Here is an 18861-nt window from a genome sequence, read left to right on the forward strand (position 1 = left end):
TTTTGGAAACTAGACCCCTTAACCCCTTCCCGACCTGTGACACAGCGTATGCGTCATGAAAGTCGGTGCCAATCCGACCTGTGACGCATATGCTGTGTCACAGAAAGATCGCGTCCCTGCAGATCGGGTGAAAGGGTTAACTCCCATTTCACCCGATCTGCAGGGACAGGGGGAGTGGTAGTTTAGCCCAGGGGGGGTGGCTTCACCCCCCCGTGGCTACGATCGCTCTGATTGGCTGTTGAAAGTGAAACTGCCAATCAGAGCGATTTGTAATATTTCACCTAAAAAAATGGTGAAATATTACAATCCAGCCATGGCCGATGCTGCAATATCATCGGCCATGGCTGGAAATACTAATGTGCCCCCACCCCACCCCTCCGATCGCCCCCCCAGCCCCCCGATCTGTGGCCCGCTCCCCTCCGTCCTGTGCTCCGCTCCCCCGTCCTCCTGTCCGCTCCCCCCGTGCTCCAATCACACCCCCCGTGCTCCAATCAAACCCCCCCGCACTCCGATCCCCCCCCGTGCTCCGATCCACCCCCCCTGCACACCGATCCACCCCCCCTGCACACCGATCCACCCGCCCGCACACCGATCACTCTCCCCCATGCTCCGATCCCTCCCCCCCCGTGCTCCGACGCCCCCCCGTGCCCTGATCTCCCCCCCCTGTGCCCTGATCTCCCCCCCTTATACTTACCGATCCTGGCGGGGTCCGTCAGTCTTCTTCCCCGAGCGCCGCAATGTTCCAAAATGGCGGGCGCATGCGCAGTGCGCCCGCCGAATCTGCCGGCCGGCAGATTCGTTCCAATGTGAATTTTGATCACTGTGATATAATCTATCACAGTGGTCAAAATAAAAAAACAGTAAATGACCCCCCCCATTTGTCCCCCATAGATAGGGACAATAATAAAATAAAGAATTTTTTTTTTTTTCCACTAAGGTTGGAGTTAGAACTAGGGTTAGGGTTAGGGTTAGGGGTAGGGTTAGGGGTAGGGGTAGGGTTAGGGGTAGGGGTAGGGTTAGGGGTAGGGTTAGGGGTAGGGGTAGGGGTAGGGTTAGGGGTAGGGTTAGGGTTAGGGGTAGGGTTAGGGGTAGGGTTAGGGTTTCGATATGTGCACACGTATTCTGGTCCTCTGCGGATTTTTCCGCAGCGGATTTGATAAATCCGCAGTGCTAAACCGCTGCGGATTTATGGCAGATTTACCGCGGTTTTTCTGCGCATTTCACTGCGGTTTTACAACTGCGATTTTCTATTGGAGCAGTTGTAAAACCGCTGTGGAATCCGCAGAAAGAAGTGACATGCTGCGGAATGTAAACCGCTGCGTTTCCGTGCAGTTTTTCCGCAGCATGTGTACAGCGATTTTTGTTTCCCATAGGTTTACATTGAAATGTAAACTCATGGGAAACTGCTGCGGATCTGCAGCGTTTTCCGCAGCGTGTGCACATACCTTTAGAATTAGGCTATGTGCACACGGTGCGGATTTGGCTGCGGATCCGCAGCGGATTGGCCGCTGCGGATCCGCAGCAGTGTTCCATCAGGTTTACAGTACCATGTAAACCTATGGAAAACCAAATCCGCTGTGCCCATGGTGCGGAAAATACCGCACAAAAACGCTGCGTTGTATTTTCCGCAGCATGTCAATTCTTTGTGCGGATTCCGCAGCGTTTTACACCTATTCCTCAATAGGAATCCGCAGGTGAAATCCGCAGTAAATCCGCAGGTAAAACGCAGTGCCTTTTACCCGCGGATTTTTCAAAAATGGTGCGGAAAAATCTCACACGAATCCGCAACGTGGGTACATAGCCTTAGGGTTAGGGTTGGGTTGGAATTAGGGTTGTGGTTAGGGTTAGGGGTGTGTTGGGGTTAGGGTTGTGGTTAGGGTTACGGCTACAGTTGGGATAAGGGTTAGGGGTGTGTTGGCGTTAGAATTGAGGGGTTTCCACTGTTTAGGCACATCAGGGGGTCTCCAAACGCAACATGGCGCCACCATTGATTCCAGCCAATCTTTTATTCAAAAAGTCAAATGGTGCTCCTTCCCTTCCGAGCCCCGACGTGTGCCCAAACAGTGGTTTACCCCCACATATGGGGTATCAGTGTACTCAGGACAAACTGGGCAACAATTACTGGGGTCCAATTTCTCCTGTTACCCTTGAGAAAATAAAAAATTGCTTGCTAAAACATCATTTTTGAGGAAAGAAAAATGATTTTTTATTTTCACGGCTCTGCGTTGTAAACGTCTGTGAAGCACTTGGGGGTTCAAAGTGCTCACCACATATCTAGATAAGTTCCTTGGGGGGGTCTAGTTTCCAAAATGGGGTCACTTGTGGGGGGTTTCTACTGTTTAGGCACACCAGGGGCTCTGCAAACGCAACGTGACGCCCGCAGACCATTCCATCAAAGTCTGCATTTCAAAAGTCACTACTTCCCTTCTGAGCCCCGACGTGTGCCCAAACAGTGGTTTACCCCCACATATGGGGTATCAGCGTACTCAGGAGAAACTGGACAACAACTTTTGGGGTCCAATTTCTCCTGTAACCCTTGGGAAAATAAAAAATTCTGGGCTAAAAAATTATTTTTGAGGAAAGAAAACGTATTTATTATTTTCACTGCTCTGTGTTATAAACTTCTGTGAAGCACTTGGGGGTTCAAAGTGCTCACCTCACATCTAGATAAGTTCCTTTCGGGGTCTAGTTTCCAAAATGGGGTCACTTGTGGGGGGTTTCTACTGTTTAGGCACACCAGGGGCTCTGCAAACGCAACGTGACGCCCGCAGACCATTCCATCAAAGTCTGCATTTCAAAAGTCACTACTTCCCTTCTGAGCCCCGACATGTGCCCAAACTGTGGTTTACCCCCACATATGGGGTATCAGCGTACTCAGGAGAAACTGTACAACAACTTTTGGGGTCAAATTTCTCCTGTTACCCTTGGGAAAATAATAAATTGCAGGCTAAAAAATCATTTTAGAGAAAATAAAATTTTTATTTTATTTTCATGGCTCTGCGTTATAAACTTCTGTGAAGCACTTGGAAGTTCAAAGTCCTCACCACACATCTAGATTAGTTCCTTTGGGGGTCTAGTTTCCAAAATGGGGTCATATGTGGGGGATCTCCAATGTTTAGGCACACAGGGGCTCTCCAAACGTGACATGGTGTCCGCTAATGATTGGAGCTAATTTTCCATTTAAAAAGCCAATTGGCGTGCCTTCCCTTCCGAGCCCTGCCGTGCGCCCAAACAGTGGTTTACCCCCACATATGGGGTATCAGCGTACTCAGGACAAACTGGACAACAACATTTGCGGTCCAATTTCTCCTATTACCCTTGGCAAAATAGGAAATTCCAGGCTAAAAATCATTTTTGAGGAAAGAAAAATTATTTTTTATTTTCATGGCTCTGCATTATAAACTTCTGTGAAGCACCTGGGGGTTTAAAGTGCTCAATATGCATCTAGATAAGTTCCTTGGGGGGTCTAGTTTCCAAAATGGGGTCACTTGTGGGGGAGCTCCAATGCATAGGCACACAGGGGCTCTCCAAACGCGACATGGTGTCCGCTAACAATTGGAGCTAATTTTCCATTCAAAAAGTCAAATGGCGCGCCTTCCCTTCCGAGCCCTGCCGTGTGCCCAAACAGTGGTTTACCCCCACATATGAGGTATCGGCGTACTCGGGAGAAATTGCCCAACAAATTTTAGGATTCATTTTATCCTATTGCCCATGTGAAAATGAAAAACTGAGGCGAAAATAATTTTTTTGTGAAAAAAAAAAGTACTTTTTCATTTTTACAGATCAATTTGTGAAGCACCTGAGGGTTTAAAGTGCTCAATATGCATCTAGATAAGTTCCTTGGGGGGTCTAGTTTCCAAAATGGGGTCATTTGTGGGGGAGCTCCAATGTTTAGGCACACGGGGGCTCTCCAAACACGACATGGTGTCCGCTAACGATGGAGATAATTTTTCATTCAAAAAGTCAAATGGCGCTCCTTCCCTTCCGAACCTTACCATGTGCCCAAACAGTGGTTTACCCCCACATGTGAGGTATCGGTGTACTCATGAGAAATTGCCCAACAAATTTTAGGATCCATTTTATCCTGTTGCCCATGTGAAAATGAAAAAAATTGAGGCTAAAAGAATTTTTTTGTGAAAAAAAAGTACTTTTTCATTTTTACGGATCAATTTGTGAAGCCCCCGGGGGTTCAAAGTTCTCACTATGCATCTAGATAAGTTCCTTGGGGCGTCTAGTTTCCAAAATGGGGTCACGTGTGGGGGAGCTCCAATTTTTAGGCACACGGGGGCTCTCCAAACGTGACATGGTGTCCGCTAAAGAGTGGAGCCAATTTTTCATTCAAAAAGTCAAATGGCGCTCCTTCCCTTCCAAGCCCTGCCGTGCGCCCAAACAGTGGTTTACCCCCACATATGAGGTATCAGCGTACTCAGGACAAATTGGACAACAACTTTCGTGGTTCAGTTTCTCCTTGTACCATTGGGAAAATAAAAAAAATGTTGCTAAAAGATAATTTTTGTGACTAAAAAGTTAAATGTTCATTTTTTCCTTCCATGTTGCTTCTGCTGCTGTGAAGCACCTGAAGGGTTAAAAAACTTCTTGAATGTGGTTTTGAGCACCTTGAGGGGTGCATTTTTTAGAATGGTGTCACTTTTGGGTATTTTCAGCCATATAGACCCCTCAAACTGACTTCAAATGTGAGGTGGTCCCTAAAAAAAATGGTTTTGTAAATTTCGTTGTAAAAATGAGAAATCGCTGGTCAAATTTTAACTCTTATAACTTCCTAGCAAAAAAAAATTTTGTTTCCAAAATTGTGCTGGTGTAAAGTAGACATGTGGGAAATGTTATTTATTAACTATTTTGTGTCACATAACTCTCTGGTTTAACAGAATAAAAATTCAAAATGTGAAAATTGCGAAATTTTCAAAATTTTCGCCAAATTTCCGTTTTTATCACAAATAAACGCAGAATTTATTGACCTAAATTTACCACTAACATGAAGCCCAATATGTCATGAAAAAACAATCTCAGAACCGCTAGGATCCGTTGAAGCGTTCCTGAGTTATTACCTCATAAAGGGACACTGGTCAGAATTGCAAAAAACGGCCAGGTCATTAAGGTCAAAATAGGCTGGGTCATGAAGGGGTTAACGAACTTATCTAGATGTGTGGTGAGCACTTTGAACCGCCAAGTGCTTCACAGAAGTTTATAACGTAGAGCCGTGAAAATAAAAAATCGCTTTTGTTTACACAAAAATGATCTTTTCGCCCACAAATTCTTATTTTCACAAGGGTAACAGGAGAAATTAGACCACAAAAGTTGTTGTGCGATTTCTCCTGAATACGTCGATACCCCATATGTGAGGGTAAACCACTGTTTGGGCGCACCGCAGAGCTTGGAAGTGAAGGAGCGCCGTTTTACTTTTTCAATGTAGAATTGGCTGGAATTGAGATTGGACGCCATGTCGCGTTTGGAGAGCCCCTGATGTGCCTAAACAGTAGAAACCCCCCACAAGTGACCCCATTTTGGAAACTAGACCCCTTAAGGAACTTATCTAGATGTGTGGTGAGCACTTTGAACCCCCATGTGCTTCACAGAAGTACCTCTGGCAGCCGAGACCCCAAAGATCCTCCCGGTGACGGTCGGCGGGCGCACTGCGCATGCGCCCGCCATTTTTTTGCCAGAAAAAGATGGCGGTGCCCATCGGGAGCCACGACGAGCACCGGGGAAGACAGGTGAGTATCGGGGGGCTATTGGGGACCCCATTTCTCTGTCCTCTGATGTGCGATCACATCGGAGGACAAAGAAATTAAAAGGGAAATTGCGTTTTGTTTTTTTTTGCGATCGCCGGTAAACGGTTAATTACCGGCGATCGCAGAAGCGGGGTTGGTAAAAAAAAAACCGAATCATGTTCTCTGGGGTCTTGGCTACCCCCGGCAGCCGAGACCCCGAAGAAAATCTGACTCTGGGGGGCGCTATTTACTTTTTCCACAGCGCCGTTAATTAACAGCGCTGTGGTTTAAGTACCCTTAACTGCCGCCATTAAAAGGCGTATCGGCGGTCGTTAAGGGGTTAAAAATATACGTTTTTATTGTAGCTAATAATATCAAAATCACAACAATAACACAAATACATATATCACAAATAAGGTGAGGAGGAAACAAATGGTAGGCTGAGGAACAGGAAATAAATGTATTACATCCCTGGGGCTGCTGGCATTACACAAGATATATGATTAAGGTTTAAAAACCCCTTTTGAAAAAGCAGACCACGAAAAGTGCGTCAGGGAGCCGCCTGTGGAACTAGGAGAGAACATCCACATACTATGGGTAAGCTGCTTGACATGCATATATGTTGATAATAGACCAATTTGTTTTGCACTATGGCACTTAATGATGAAATCATGGGGGACTACGGTATTTGCCGTATGAGTCCTAAATCATTTATCTTGTGTAATGCCAGCAGCCCCAGGGATGTAATAAATTTCTTTCCTGTTCCTCAGCTGTTGTGAATTCTGTGGCTGAATTCACTCCTGTGGTCACAAGTGGTACTGCAGCTTCTGAGCTTCCTCCCTCAGGTGTTCTGGTGAGCTCGTTGGCTGCTTTGTTATTTAAATCCACCTGATTCTGTCTTCCTTGCTCCTTGTCAATGTTCCAGTGTTGGATCTGAGCTTCTGGATCTTTCCTGTGGCCTGCTGCTCTGCTTAGATAAGTGCTTCTTTGCTTTTGTTGCTGTTTTTTCTGTCCAGCTTGTCTATTCGTTTTTGCTGGAAGCTCTGAGACGCAAAGGGTGTACCGCCGTGCCGTTAGTTCGGCACGGTGGGTCTTTTTGCCCCCTTTGCGTGGTTTTTTGCTTTAGGGTTTTTTGTAGACTGCAAAGTTCTCTTTGCTATCCTCGCTCTATCTAGAATATCGGGCCTCACTTTGCTGAATCTATTTCATCCCTACGTTTTGTCTTTTCATCTTGCTAACAGTCATTATATGTGGGGGGCTGCCTTTTCCTTTGGGGTATTTCTCTGAGGCAAGTCAGGCTTGTATTTCTATCTTCAGGCTAGTCAGTTCCTCAGGCTGTGCCGAGTTGCATAGGTAGTGTCAGGCGCAATCCACAGCTGCCTTTAGTTGTGTTTAGGATAGGTTCAGGTATTGCGGTCTACAGAGATTCCACGTCTCAGAGCTCGTTCTATTGTTTTTGGGTTATTATCAGATCACTGTATGTGCTCTGATTGCTGGCACACTGTGTCACTGGATTGCCTACATAACACTCAGCCTATCATTTGTTTCCTCCTCACCTTATTTGTGATATATGTATGTGTTATTGTTGTGATTTTGATATTATTAGCTACAATAAAAACGTATATTTTTAAATATGAGTATTGGCATTTATATACTCCGTTCTCTTGTTCTATATGTATTGTGGAGTATCCTATATTGTCCTATAGATTCGGGCAAAAATATTGGGAGAGACATACTATTTTTCTCTCGGCCACAAGTTTACTATAGCTTCTGTGAGTTTTGTGTGGAGTCTAACTACCACCAGGATGTATTGATGACCCCTGGCAGACTTAACTAAGGGCCCAACCAGGTCCATGGCAATCCGGTCAAACGGGACCTCGATTATGGGTAACTAGGGGACTGCGGAAGTGGGATACTGAGGCAGTTAGCTGACAGGTAGAGCAGAAATTAACAATGTCCGTGACACCCAGGCCAGGAAAACCGCTGAAGGACTTGTTCTTGGGTCTTATCTATACTTAGATGCCCCCCAAGACATGAGAGTTGGCCAAATCTAGTACCCTATGTCTATAAGGTCCCGGGACTAACAGCTTCCCATTGACCGCAAAATACGAAAACCTGGTGTCGGGCAACACCATTTATCACAGTAACATTTTCCAGTACATTTTTCATGGTCAAGTCCTACATTTGGAAAGTCCCAAAATTCCCCCCAGAAACCCCCAGTTCAGGGATTTAAGTCTCACTGGTAATTATCTTGTCCTTATCACCAGCCAGGACACACAAGGGGAACTCATCCATCTCTGACTGTGATGGGATTTCAACAGGGTTGAGCTGGCTCCTGTCTGGGTCCTTTGATATTTTTGCCTTCCCCCACAATTCCCATAAAAAGCTGAAGTCCCTCCCAATTATTACAGGGTGCAGCAAACCTTCAACCACCCTGACCTCATGGGGCTCCGTACCCTGGCTTGTTTTAACCGACACTCTGGCAACGGGATAGTCTTTGGCATCCCTGTGGATACAACATACACCCTCGTGTTTTCCCGGGATGAACTGATGGGGAAGTGTGGCCCTTATCAGGGTCACCAAACTCCCTGAGTCTGAGTCCTGTCACCAACACCCCATTTATTGACAGGGGACATGCTTGCAGCTCTTCATCGGTTGATAGTCCACACTGCAGGCGAGGTAGGCATAGGAGGAGCAGCGCCTCCCTAGGCTACAGTCCATCTCTTTGGAGGCCAAGGGACAATGGGCGGAGGGGAGTGCACAAACCTGTCCATGACAACGTGCTTGACCATCTGGGCTGGAGTGGAAGATTCCGGCTGTAGCCATTTTTGCACCAGATGTAGTAGGCCAAACATTTGGGATTGTCCCCACAATAGGCTCAGTGGTGAACCCCTTGTGCTCTGACTGACAGTGACTCCTGCGCATGCTAAAATTTCAGTTTTTAGTTTGGCATACTCCAGCGCATCCTGCAGTGCAAAATCTTAATAGTCCTTCTGGGGCTCACCAGTCAAATGGGGGCTAGTACCTCCACCCACTGCTCTGGTGGTAGCTTCTCACGCTCCGCCACCTGCTTGAACACTATCAGAAAGGCCTAAACATCATCACCCGGGTTCATTTTTTGCATGGTCTGTCTGTTGTGCTATCTGTTGCTGCTAATTTTGTAGCTGCTGTTGCTGCTGTGCTTGTAGCAGATGTTTGAGCAGGTTCTCCATCTTGCTTGACATCTATGCTGGCTTGTGGCCGCCACAAGTGTCTGTTGGGAAACTGCCCGCACTTCTAACACCACCTGTGGTAGAGCGGCTCACTCGGCTGGACACAGAGGTATAACCGGAACACTATCTCTTTAAAAAAAGGCTTGGTTTATTGTAGACAGCATAAACCAAGCTTGGGAAAGTAAACACTGCCCTCTTGGCAAAACAGCAACGCAAAGAAACAAAAAGAAACACCGTCCTTTTCCTAGCGGGGGTCATCCCGCTTACCGGCAGAAATGCCCATGGTTCAGATTTAGCAGACACTTTCCTGGAGTGCTCTCTCTCCAGGCGCACACGCTGAACACTGAAAGCTCTGGCAGTCAGCCATTTAAGCCCTGACCATGTGATTCCATCATATGATTGATTGACATGATCTTGACATCACACAGGTCGGGTCAGGACACTGTAGGTGGAGATATGGTGGACCTCCTCCCACCCGCTCTATGAAGGTCCACTAACACCAGCCCATAACATAACTCATTTAATCCTCTCAACACGTAGTGTGCTGGAGGAAACTACTCTGGTTTTACAGCACTGACGCCATGATGCGCAGTGACACATATCTCCCCTCCATCACTTCACCAGTGACTCTGTCACAATATACTTACCTTTTTGAATTTTATTATTTATTATTATAGCGCCATTTATTCCATGGCGATTTACATGTGAACAGGGATATACTGTACATAGCAAAAAAACAAGTGTGAATATAATATAATCTTAAACAATACAAGTCACGACTGGTGCAGGAGGAGAGAGGACCCTGTGTTATGACCTGGTGGTCAGGACAATAATGGACCTGGTGGTTAAGAGCACACGGAATGACCTGATAGTTACTGATAATAAAGGACGAGCTCTGGGACGTGGGAACTCTGCTGACCGCAATCCCTAAACCTATCAACCACACTAGAAATAGCCGTGGATTGCGCCTAACGCTCCCTATGCAACTCGGCACAGCCTAAGAAACTAGCTAGCCCTGAAGATAGAAAAATAAAGCCTACCTTGCCTCAGAGAAATTCCCCAAAGGAAAAGGCAGCCCCCCACATATAATGACTGTGAGTAAAGATGAAAATACAAACACAGAGATTAAATAGATTTAGCAAAGTGAGGCCCGACTTACTGAACAGACCGAGGATAGGAAAGGTAACTTTGCGGTCAGCACAAAAGCCTACAAAAAGACCACGCAGAGGGCGCAAAAAGACCCTCCGCACCAACTCACGGTGCGGAGGCGCTCCCTCTGCGTCCCAGAGCTTCCAGCAAGCAAGACAACAACAAAATAGCAAGCTGGACAGAAAAATAGCAAACCAGAGAAAAACAGGCAGGCACTTAGCTTCTATAGTGAAGACAGGTCACAAGAACGATCCAGGAGTGAACAAGACCAATACTGGAACATTGACAGGTGGCATGGAGCAAAGATCTAAGTGGAGTTAAATAGAGCAGCCAGCTAACGAATTAACCTCGTCACCTGTGGAAGGAAACTCAGAAACACCCACAGCCACCAGAGGAATTCCATGGATAGAACCAGCCGAAGTACCATTCATGACCACAGGAGGGAGCCCGACAACAGAATTCACAACAGCCGACAATTCTGCGCTCCTCCAAAATCAGGCAAGGGAATCACAGAGTTCCGCAGAGTTGCATATTTTATTCAGGGCTATAAAACTATGCGTTTCATGGACGTCCTGTCCACTTCCTCAGGTACATAGCCAAACTGGTGGGGATCAATACGAACACCCAGTCCCCCAGGTACAAACTGATTGGCTGTGTACCTGAGGAAGGACAGGACGTCCACAAAACGCGTAGTTTTATATCCATGAATAAAGTATGCAACTCTTCTGAACTCTGTGATTATCTTGCCTGATTTTGGAGGAGCGCGGAATTGTCGGCATCTTGAATATCCTATCCATATTAAGTTTTAGAAATCTAGTGGAAAAGAACGTTGAAATAGCAGGCAGACAATGTGGGATTCTGGTTAGTAAGGAGGTGATATTTGGTCCAAAGAGGTAGATCTGGACCACTCCCTCCATCCTTTAAGAGGTCACCTGGTTCATCAGCTGACTGTCGATGTTAGTTCATTCTTCAGCGACCAAGCCGGGAGTAGGAGCTAGCTGGGAACTGTTGTTCTACAGCTGTGTCCGTTGTATCTGGTGTTTCTTCCTGCTGTACTGTGCCTTGCAGCATTAAGCTAAGTGTGTTTTTTCTTTTCCTTGTCTGTTATGGTGATATTTATACTCTGGTGAGGTCCACCTCTCTTGGGGGGAGAGGGGGTCACTGATAGGGCCTGCACAGGAGACAGGGATACGCTGGCAGCTCAGGCCTCCTAACCTTCATAGGTACCCCTGAGATAAGGGAAAGCCAGGGCCCCTTATAGTGGCAGGGACAGGTGCGGGACCCAGTACGCCATCCTGCCCCTTTATCGCCGTAAACGGCGTGTCATTAACATCGACCATCACATTTTTTTCTGGTGAACCATGGCTCAAATGCAGGCCTTTGCCCAACTGCTTCAGACCCTCACCAACGAGTTTAAGGTGCTGCGTGGTGAGGTAGTGCAGCAGTTGGTGGGGTTTTTGGCTTCGGCCCATGTTCATGCTCAACCAGAGCCCAAGATATCTCTTCCTGACAGGTTCTCTGGTGGGAGAGATAACTTTTTGTTTTTTAAGGAGGCCTTTAAGTTATACTTCAGGCTCCGCCCTCGTTCATCAGGGAGTGAGGAACAACGGGTGGGAATCATCATTTCCCTTCTTTAAGGTGATCCCCAATCCTGGACCTTCTCCCTGCCGACCAGTTCTCCATCTCTACGGTCAGTGGATGAGTTTTTTGCAGCTCTGGCGCTGGTATATGGTGACCCGGACGGCGTCTCCTTGGCGGGATCCAGTCTCCGTAAGATCAAGCAGGGGGGCCGGCCAGCGGAGAACTACTGTTCAGAGTTCAGGAGGTGGGCCACTGACACACAGTGGAATGACCCGGCCCTTAGGAGCCATTTTGTGCAGGGTCTGTCCCCTAGGTTACAAGATACTCTGGTACAGTACGCCGCCCAAAAGTCATTGGAGGCCGTCATGTCCCTTGCCATCTGGGTGGATAGATGTTTGAGGGAGAGGCATTCACCAAATGTGCCCCCTATAGTCGTTGCTAGGGAGGAGGACACACCTGGGCAGATGGACGAACCCATGCAGCTGGGAGGAGTTGGTTCCCAAACGGGGTTGTCTGGGGTTCTCCGTGGTGTGGGGGCATGTTTCTACTGTGGGCAGACTGGTCATTTTATCAATGTCTGCCCAGCTCGCATCAAAATACCTGTTCCATGAAAAAAGCCGAGTCCCCCTGGTTGTGTGGAAGGAAGCGACCAGGGAGTGTATATTTCCTCCGTTTTCTCATCTCAGTGTACTTTACCTGCTCAGGTGGTTGTTGGTGGGGTAACTGAGAATAGTCCAGTGCTGGTGGACAGTGGAGCAGGAGTCAATTTGGTGGATGCTCATTTTGTCCAGACCCATGGCCTGATGAGTAGGTCGCTAGCTAGACCCCTAAGCGTCCAGGCCATTGACTCTGTCCCGCTCAGCCAGGGGAGCATTACCCAAGTCGTTGACAATATACATCTGCGTATAGGGGCTTGTCATGAAGAGTTCCTGTCATGTTACGTCTTGGAGGGCATACCAACTCCCATTGTCTTAGGTCTCCCTTGGTTGAGAAGACACAACCCTGTCATAGACTGGCGGTCCAGAGAAGTAGTGAGCTGGGGTCAGTCGTGTGAGGACTGCTGCCCTGGAGCTACGATCTCTGCCGTCCTTCTACAACCTACCCCTTCTTCTCCAGTGGGCGCAGTAGAGGTGCTTAAAGGAAATAGGGGCAAGACTCTACCCTCACTACATTCTAACCCGGTATGTCAGAGACCTCTAAGGAGGAGGGCTCAGAGGAGGGTGGTGGTTCCCTCGGTGCATAGTGGGGTTGTGAGTTTGGTGACACAGGGGTACGCCTCTGCTGTCGGTTCTGTAAAGAGCTCACCATCTTGTGTCAGACGCATGCATGAAAATAAACGTTCAGGTCCGGACCTGTGTGTGAATGATTACGTATGGGTGTCCACCAAAAATATCAGGTGGAAGTGTGGAACTGGATCTGGAGTTCGAGAGTAATTGGGCTATATCGGGTGTCAGCCATTGTCAGTCCGAAGACTTACCATTTGGAGTTACCCTCAGTAATGCCCATACACAACTCATTCCACAGGTCGGCGCTCTGGAGATTTGTGCCGCCTACTTTGTCTTCTCCACCGTGCGGTGTCCACCGTAAACCTGAGGGTCAGGTGACTGGGGAGGTGAACTCTGGTGAATCGAGTCGTTCTCACTGTAGGTTGTTTACTGGTGAGGTCCAGTGTTGAGGGTCCAGAGGCCCCTCATTGAAAGGGGGGTACTGTCACGATCCAATTTTGGATTTGTGGCAGATCTGGTTGCCTCAGTTTAAGACCTTTTTTCCTTTCTGGTCATCGGGGGTTAAAGTAGTTTTTCCCCCCAGTGGCCGCTGATGCTATTGCATTGCTGCTGGGTCGGCTGATGGTTGTGGTGACCACTCCCTCCATCCTTTAAGAGGTCACCTGGTTCATCAGCTGACTGTCAGTGTTAGTTCTTTCTTCAGCTACCAAGCCGGGAGTAGGAGCTAGCTGGGAACTGTTGTTCTACAGCTGTGTCCGTTGTATCTGGTGTTTCTTCCTGCTGTGCTGTGCCTTGCAGCATTAAGCTAAGTGTGTTTTTTCTTTTCCTTGTCTGTTATGGTGATATTTATACTCTGGTGCAGTCCACCTCTCTTGGGGGGAGAGGTGGTCACTGATAGGGCCTGCACAGGAGACAGGGATACGCTGGCGGCTCAGGCCTCCTAACCTTCATAGGTACCCCTGAGATAAGGGAAAGCCAGGGCCCCTTATAGTGGCAGGGACAGGTGCGGGACCAGTACGCCATCCTGCCCCTTTATTGCCGTAAATGGCGTGACACCACCATAGTCTCTCAGCACCAGCTCCCTCCCCTGAAATTCCCTATGCTTATGTCTTTTTAATGAAGATGGAATAAGGAAAGTGTTTATAGAAGTATTGATGCGTGCATTCTTGGCTTCTTACTTTTCAAATGATGCATCGAGGGGATCATAGGAGCTGCGCTGGTCCAAGTGGTATATTATTTTCTGCACCAGACTGCAACAATTAAGGAGGGCTTGTCCAGCAGTCCCTTTTTAGGTTAGCTTTTGGTGAGTTTTTGATGATGCAGATTTTCTGTAGCATTTTTGCACCTATTGAGTAAATTAGGTTACTTGTGTTTATTCATTGCGTTTTTTACATGCATTTTTAATGCGTATTTGATGCTTTGTATTTTGTCTCTTATTGATATAAAAAACAACGCAGTTTTGTTTAAAACAAGATATATTTCCTGGTATTTGGCTGTGCAAGAACTTTATTGATAGAGTTGTGTTCGGATTACATGCTCTTTTGATGAGTGTCCGCTGCAGAAACGCACTAAAAACGCATATGTGGTTTTATTTTCTGCATATAATACAATTCTGTGAAAAAATCTGCACATAAATCTGTGTGTTTTCAAAAGAATTAGTCATTTTGAGGATGTGAAACATGCTCCACAGGTCAGTTTGCGCTTAAAAAAAGCACAATGGGAATGCTATTTCTATATATCCCATCCATTTAGCTGAAATGGTTATATGCTTAAGTTTTTGATGCAGCGAAAATATTCAGATTCAGAAACTCAGCAAAAACTCATCATGGGCACACAGCCTTAAGTACAGTAATGTGGCAGAGTTAAAGCAAAATTAAACCAAGCAACCCATTTAGGGATTCTCGGAGACTATTGTAAAAAGTCCAAGGTGACATACTTCAAGTTGCAACCCATGATCAGGGCCGGACTGGCAATTCTGGCAAATGCCAGAAGGGCCTGTTTGGTCATGGGCTGCCTTGTCTGCTACATTGTTAACAGAATCTTTGTTCTCAAGATACCCATACTGTTAAGAGTTGTGATGGAGCACAAAGTTGCTTACTCTGTCATTTACCCCAGCAGGCCACAGGTATCATTAGAAATATTTGTCTTGTAGTAAGTCTTGCTTTCCTCCATCCAGGGTAATATTAGTAATATATCCCATCTGGTTCATGGATACGGAGACAACATGGGCCTGTGTGATTTCAAATGACAGGACTGAATTTCAGCCCCAGTCCATACCTGCCCATGATAGTCATATTTCAGCATGGCTTTCATATTGTATAAATACCGCTTGAGGAGCAGCATCATAAACAAACATACCTTTTCTCTCAGCCCTGAATCATGGCACTAAGAAGAGAAAAAAAATTAAAGACTGAGCAGAATGGGCTTTTCTTTTTAGTCTCTGTGTCCTGTTGTAAAGCTCTCAGACTGAATCAGCAGATTGGGTTTATAAGTGAGTTCGGAACAAGATTGAAGCGGGAGGCAAAAAGTTTGCTCTGCTGAGTCAGCCAAGCAGAAGTTTCAATTGTTTTCTTTCTACAGCCCTGCTCCGGGATTGAGTGAGCAGATAAATTATGTTTGTTCAAGATGCTGCCCCTTTGACAGTTGAGATATGTCTCGAGTGATATTTCTTTAGCCTGCAAACCTCCCTGACATGCAACTAGCATGGGTTGCTGTTTTGTATATGTGATGGTTGCTAATTTTAGAACATTCTTGGGGAACCCCCTTAAGGCAAAATAAGCAGCTTTACATTTTTTTGTTTCCTGATCTTTTTAGAACATTAAACTAAGTGCAAAAATGAGTTAATTATGTTGTTGAACTAGAGATTTACAAAATCTAGAAATATAACTGTGCAGACTATATTCACCTTTGTTGAGTACTGATTCCTCATCTGAGCTTTACCAACAGTGAGAGGGTGCTTCACTGGTGAGGCTTTCCCCACAATTTGAGAAGCACTTCTCTAATGGCTATGTTCTTATTTGCACCTAATTTGTTTTTATTATTTGATTACGTTCTAATTGCAAATGTAAGGTATTTTATATCTGGTCCTAATTAAATATTTAATGTTATTTTGCTGCTGTTAAGCCTGTGAAACTGCTTTACATAGCGTATATACGTTATCCCTGTACTGCTCCTTCCATAGTGAATGAAGGATCTCTTCTTTCTTGACATTGATAAGGTAAAATTCCCTCCTCCCCGCAGACTCTGCTGTGGATTTTCCTCCTATCCAAACACATCTTTCTTCCTCCCCTTACAGATTACCTTGTATGTGTCTTCCTCTATATCTAGATTTTTCTTTATATTGTTTATGATTTCATGCTGGAATTTGACAAACCATTTACTCTGATGTTAATAGTATCTAAGTAATTTATCATTTATTTTTATTATGTTTTACAGTCCTGCTTGACAAAGATCAGAATCCAAAGTGGAAGCCAGAGCAATTAAAAGACGTGACTGATGAATACCTAGACAGCTGTTTTGCATCCCTTGGCAAAAATGACCTGATCTTATAATGTAAATAAAGCAATACATGTGTTTAAATGAATGCGTTACTGTTAAATTTTGATACATGCAAATATAAGGAGTAGTGATGAGCGATCACTAAAATGTTCGGGTCGAGCAAATTGGAATACTTGGGTACTCGGACAGTACAATGAGCCCAATGTAAGTCTGTGGGAGACTCAAGCATTTTTACCGCGATCACCTCCGGGGGTCCTTTTAAGGTCTAAAAATGTGTGAAAATAATGGAAACACTTCTCAAATGACACAGGAACATCATGGCAAATGTCCCTGAAAGCATTTCTGACTCCTAGGCCACAGCTGTAAACAATGTTGTCAAGAGTTTCACGCCATTTTTACAGTGTATCAAAAAACATACAAAAACGAAACCAAACTGGATTTTGCTGGGAAATATGTTATGGTACATCCTTTCCAGGGTAAAGACTTGTATATAAGGCAAAATAATTATCCCCAGACCAAAATGTTCCTCCACCACTTGGGCTATGTTCACACACAGCGTTTTTGATGTGTTTGCATTTTCAACTTTAACATTGCTTTCAACCAATACAAATGCATTCACTAGGAAATGTCATTGTAACATTTAACAACCCTACCTGGCCATGTGTGACACATAAGCAGACACATTTTGTTTCATTTATGAAAAAGGGACTCTTAAAGTCACAAAGCCTATTTTTAGAGGGGCATCAGGCGGCATTAATATTCTTAAAGGGCCATTATTAAACAGTGGGTCTCCTATGCTGTAATTGTCTTTGCAGTGAGTGGCTGGGCTGCCAAGAATTACAACGCACCCTAATACCCCTTTCACGAGAAGTACAGGAGGGCTTCCTGAAAAAATGTTGCATTAACTGCAAGGCCTGCCCTGCTACCAAGTCATATGCACCCAAATAAGCCTTTGAACCCAGGTACTGGATGGCCACAGGAAAACCCACTTCACATTATTCATTTAGTACTCCCATACTGTTTTCTTATGCATTGACTGCAAGGCCTGCCCTGCTACTAAGTCATATGCACCCCAATAAGCCTTTGAAACCACATACTGGATGGCCACGGGAAAATCCACTTCACATTATTCATTTTGTACTTCCATACTGTTTTCTTATGTATTGACTGCAAGGCCTGCCCTGCTACCAAGTCATATGCACCCCAATAAGCCTTTGAAACCACATACTGGAAGGCCACAGGCAAATCCACTTCACATTATTCATTTTGTGCTCCCATACTGTTTTCTTATGCATTGACTGCAAGGCCTGCCCTGCTACCAAGTCATATGTACCCCAAGAAGCCTTTCAACTCAGGTACTGGATGGCCACAGGAAAACCCACTTCACATTCTTCAGTTGGTCTTGCCATACTGTTTCCTTATGCATTGAATGCGAGGGCCGCCTTGACCCAAATTTGCATGCACCCCAATCACCCATTGGAAGAAATATGGAGGAGGGCCTCATAAAAAAAACTGTCCCCACAAAAGAGCTGGTCTCCTAGACTCGTAATGTCCATACACTAAGTGTATGGGCTGACAAACATTTTCTCCTGGGGGGGTACACATCAACATACTGTGTAAACAGTTTTATTACGAGTATCATAAACACCCTTGCAAAAAACTAGAGTGGCTGTAGCAGCACGGAACACGTTATCCCTGGTGATCTAGTGGTGGTGGATGATGAGATGTGGAGGAAGGCCTCATTAAAAAATAAGCCCAATTTAAAGGAGTGGGTCCCCTAGACTTGGAATGCCCATACACTAAGTGTATGGGCTGACAAACATTTCCCCATGGGGGTACATTTTTTTTAATTTTTTATGGGGATCATAGACACCCTTGCCAAAAAATTGACTGGCTGTAGCAGCATAGAACATGTTCACCCTGGTGTTCTAGTGGTGGTGGATGATGAGGACAAGGAGAAGGAGAACACCAAATAGCCAGAATCAGGAAGCGTATACCCATGTGTGGGTGTGAAGAGGTGCATGGGAATGCACCTCCTAAAAAGACACTGTATTGGAGGTTATGTTTTGTTGTCATTTGGTGGTATAGAGAAGTCTGGCCCAGCCCTTGTTCATTTTTATAAGAGTCAGCCTGTCTGAATTTTCTGTTGGCAGGCGAATGCGCTTATCTATGATAATTCCATCAGCGGCACTAAAAACCCACTCCGACAAAACACTAGCAGCAGGGCAGGCCAGGACATCCAAGGCATAGAGACAGTTAATGCCACGTGTCCAGCTTGCATACCCAATAATTAAAAAACACAGAGGAATCACGGAGGATGTTGGTACGGTCAGCAAGGTGCTCCCTCAGCATCTTAGAAAACATTGCATTCTTTGTGACATTACCCCGTGCCTCAGGGCCAGGGCGATGGGACGGACTGATAAAACTGTCCCAGAACTTTGCCGGGGTTCCCCTGCCTCCTCTGGA

At 45.9% G+C, this 18861-nt stretch overlaps 1 protein-coding gene across 5 annotated transcripts in view; it reads left to right on the top strand.

Moving 5' to 3' along the window:
* HIBCH (3-hydroxyisobutyryl-CoA hydrolase) overlaps nt 1-16476 on the top strand; it is an 885760-nt gene extending 869284 nt beyond the window's left edge. For all 5 annotated transcript variants that reach the window (XM_069733795.1, XM_069733794.1, XM_069733798.1 and 2 more), the window contains one exon: nt 16333-16476. In XM_069733795.1, coding sequence (XP_069589896.1) covers nt 16333-16448 — 116 coding nt within the window. In that variant the 3' untranslated portion in view covers nt 16449-16476. The remainder of the gene's footprint in view (nt 1-16332) is intronic.
* The last annotated feature ends 2385 nt before the right edge of the window (nt 16477-18861 follow it).

This window comes from Ranitomeya imitator, chromosome 7, assembly GCF_032444005.1.
Source record: "Ranitomeya imitator isolate aRanImi1 chromosome 7, aRanImi1.pri, whole genome shotgun sequence".
Lineage (NCBI taxonomy): Eukaryota > Metazoa > Chordata > Amphibia > Anura > Dendrobatidae > Ranitomeya > Ranitomeya imitator.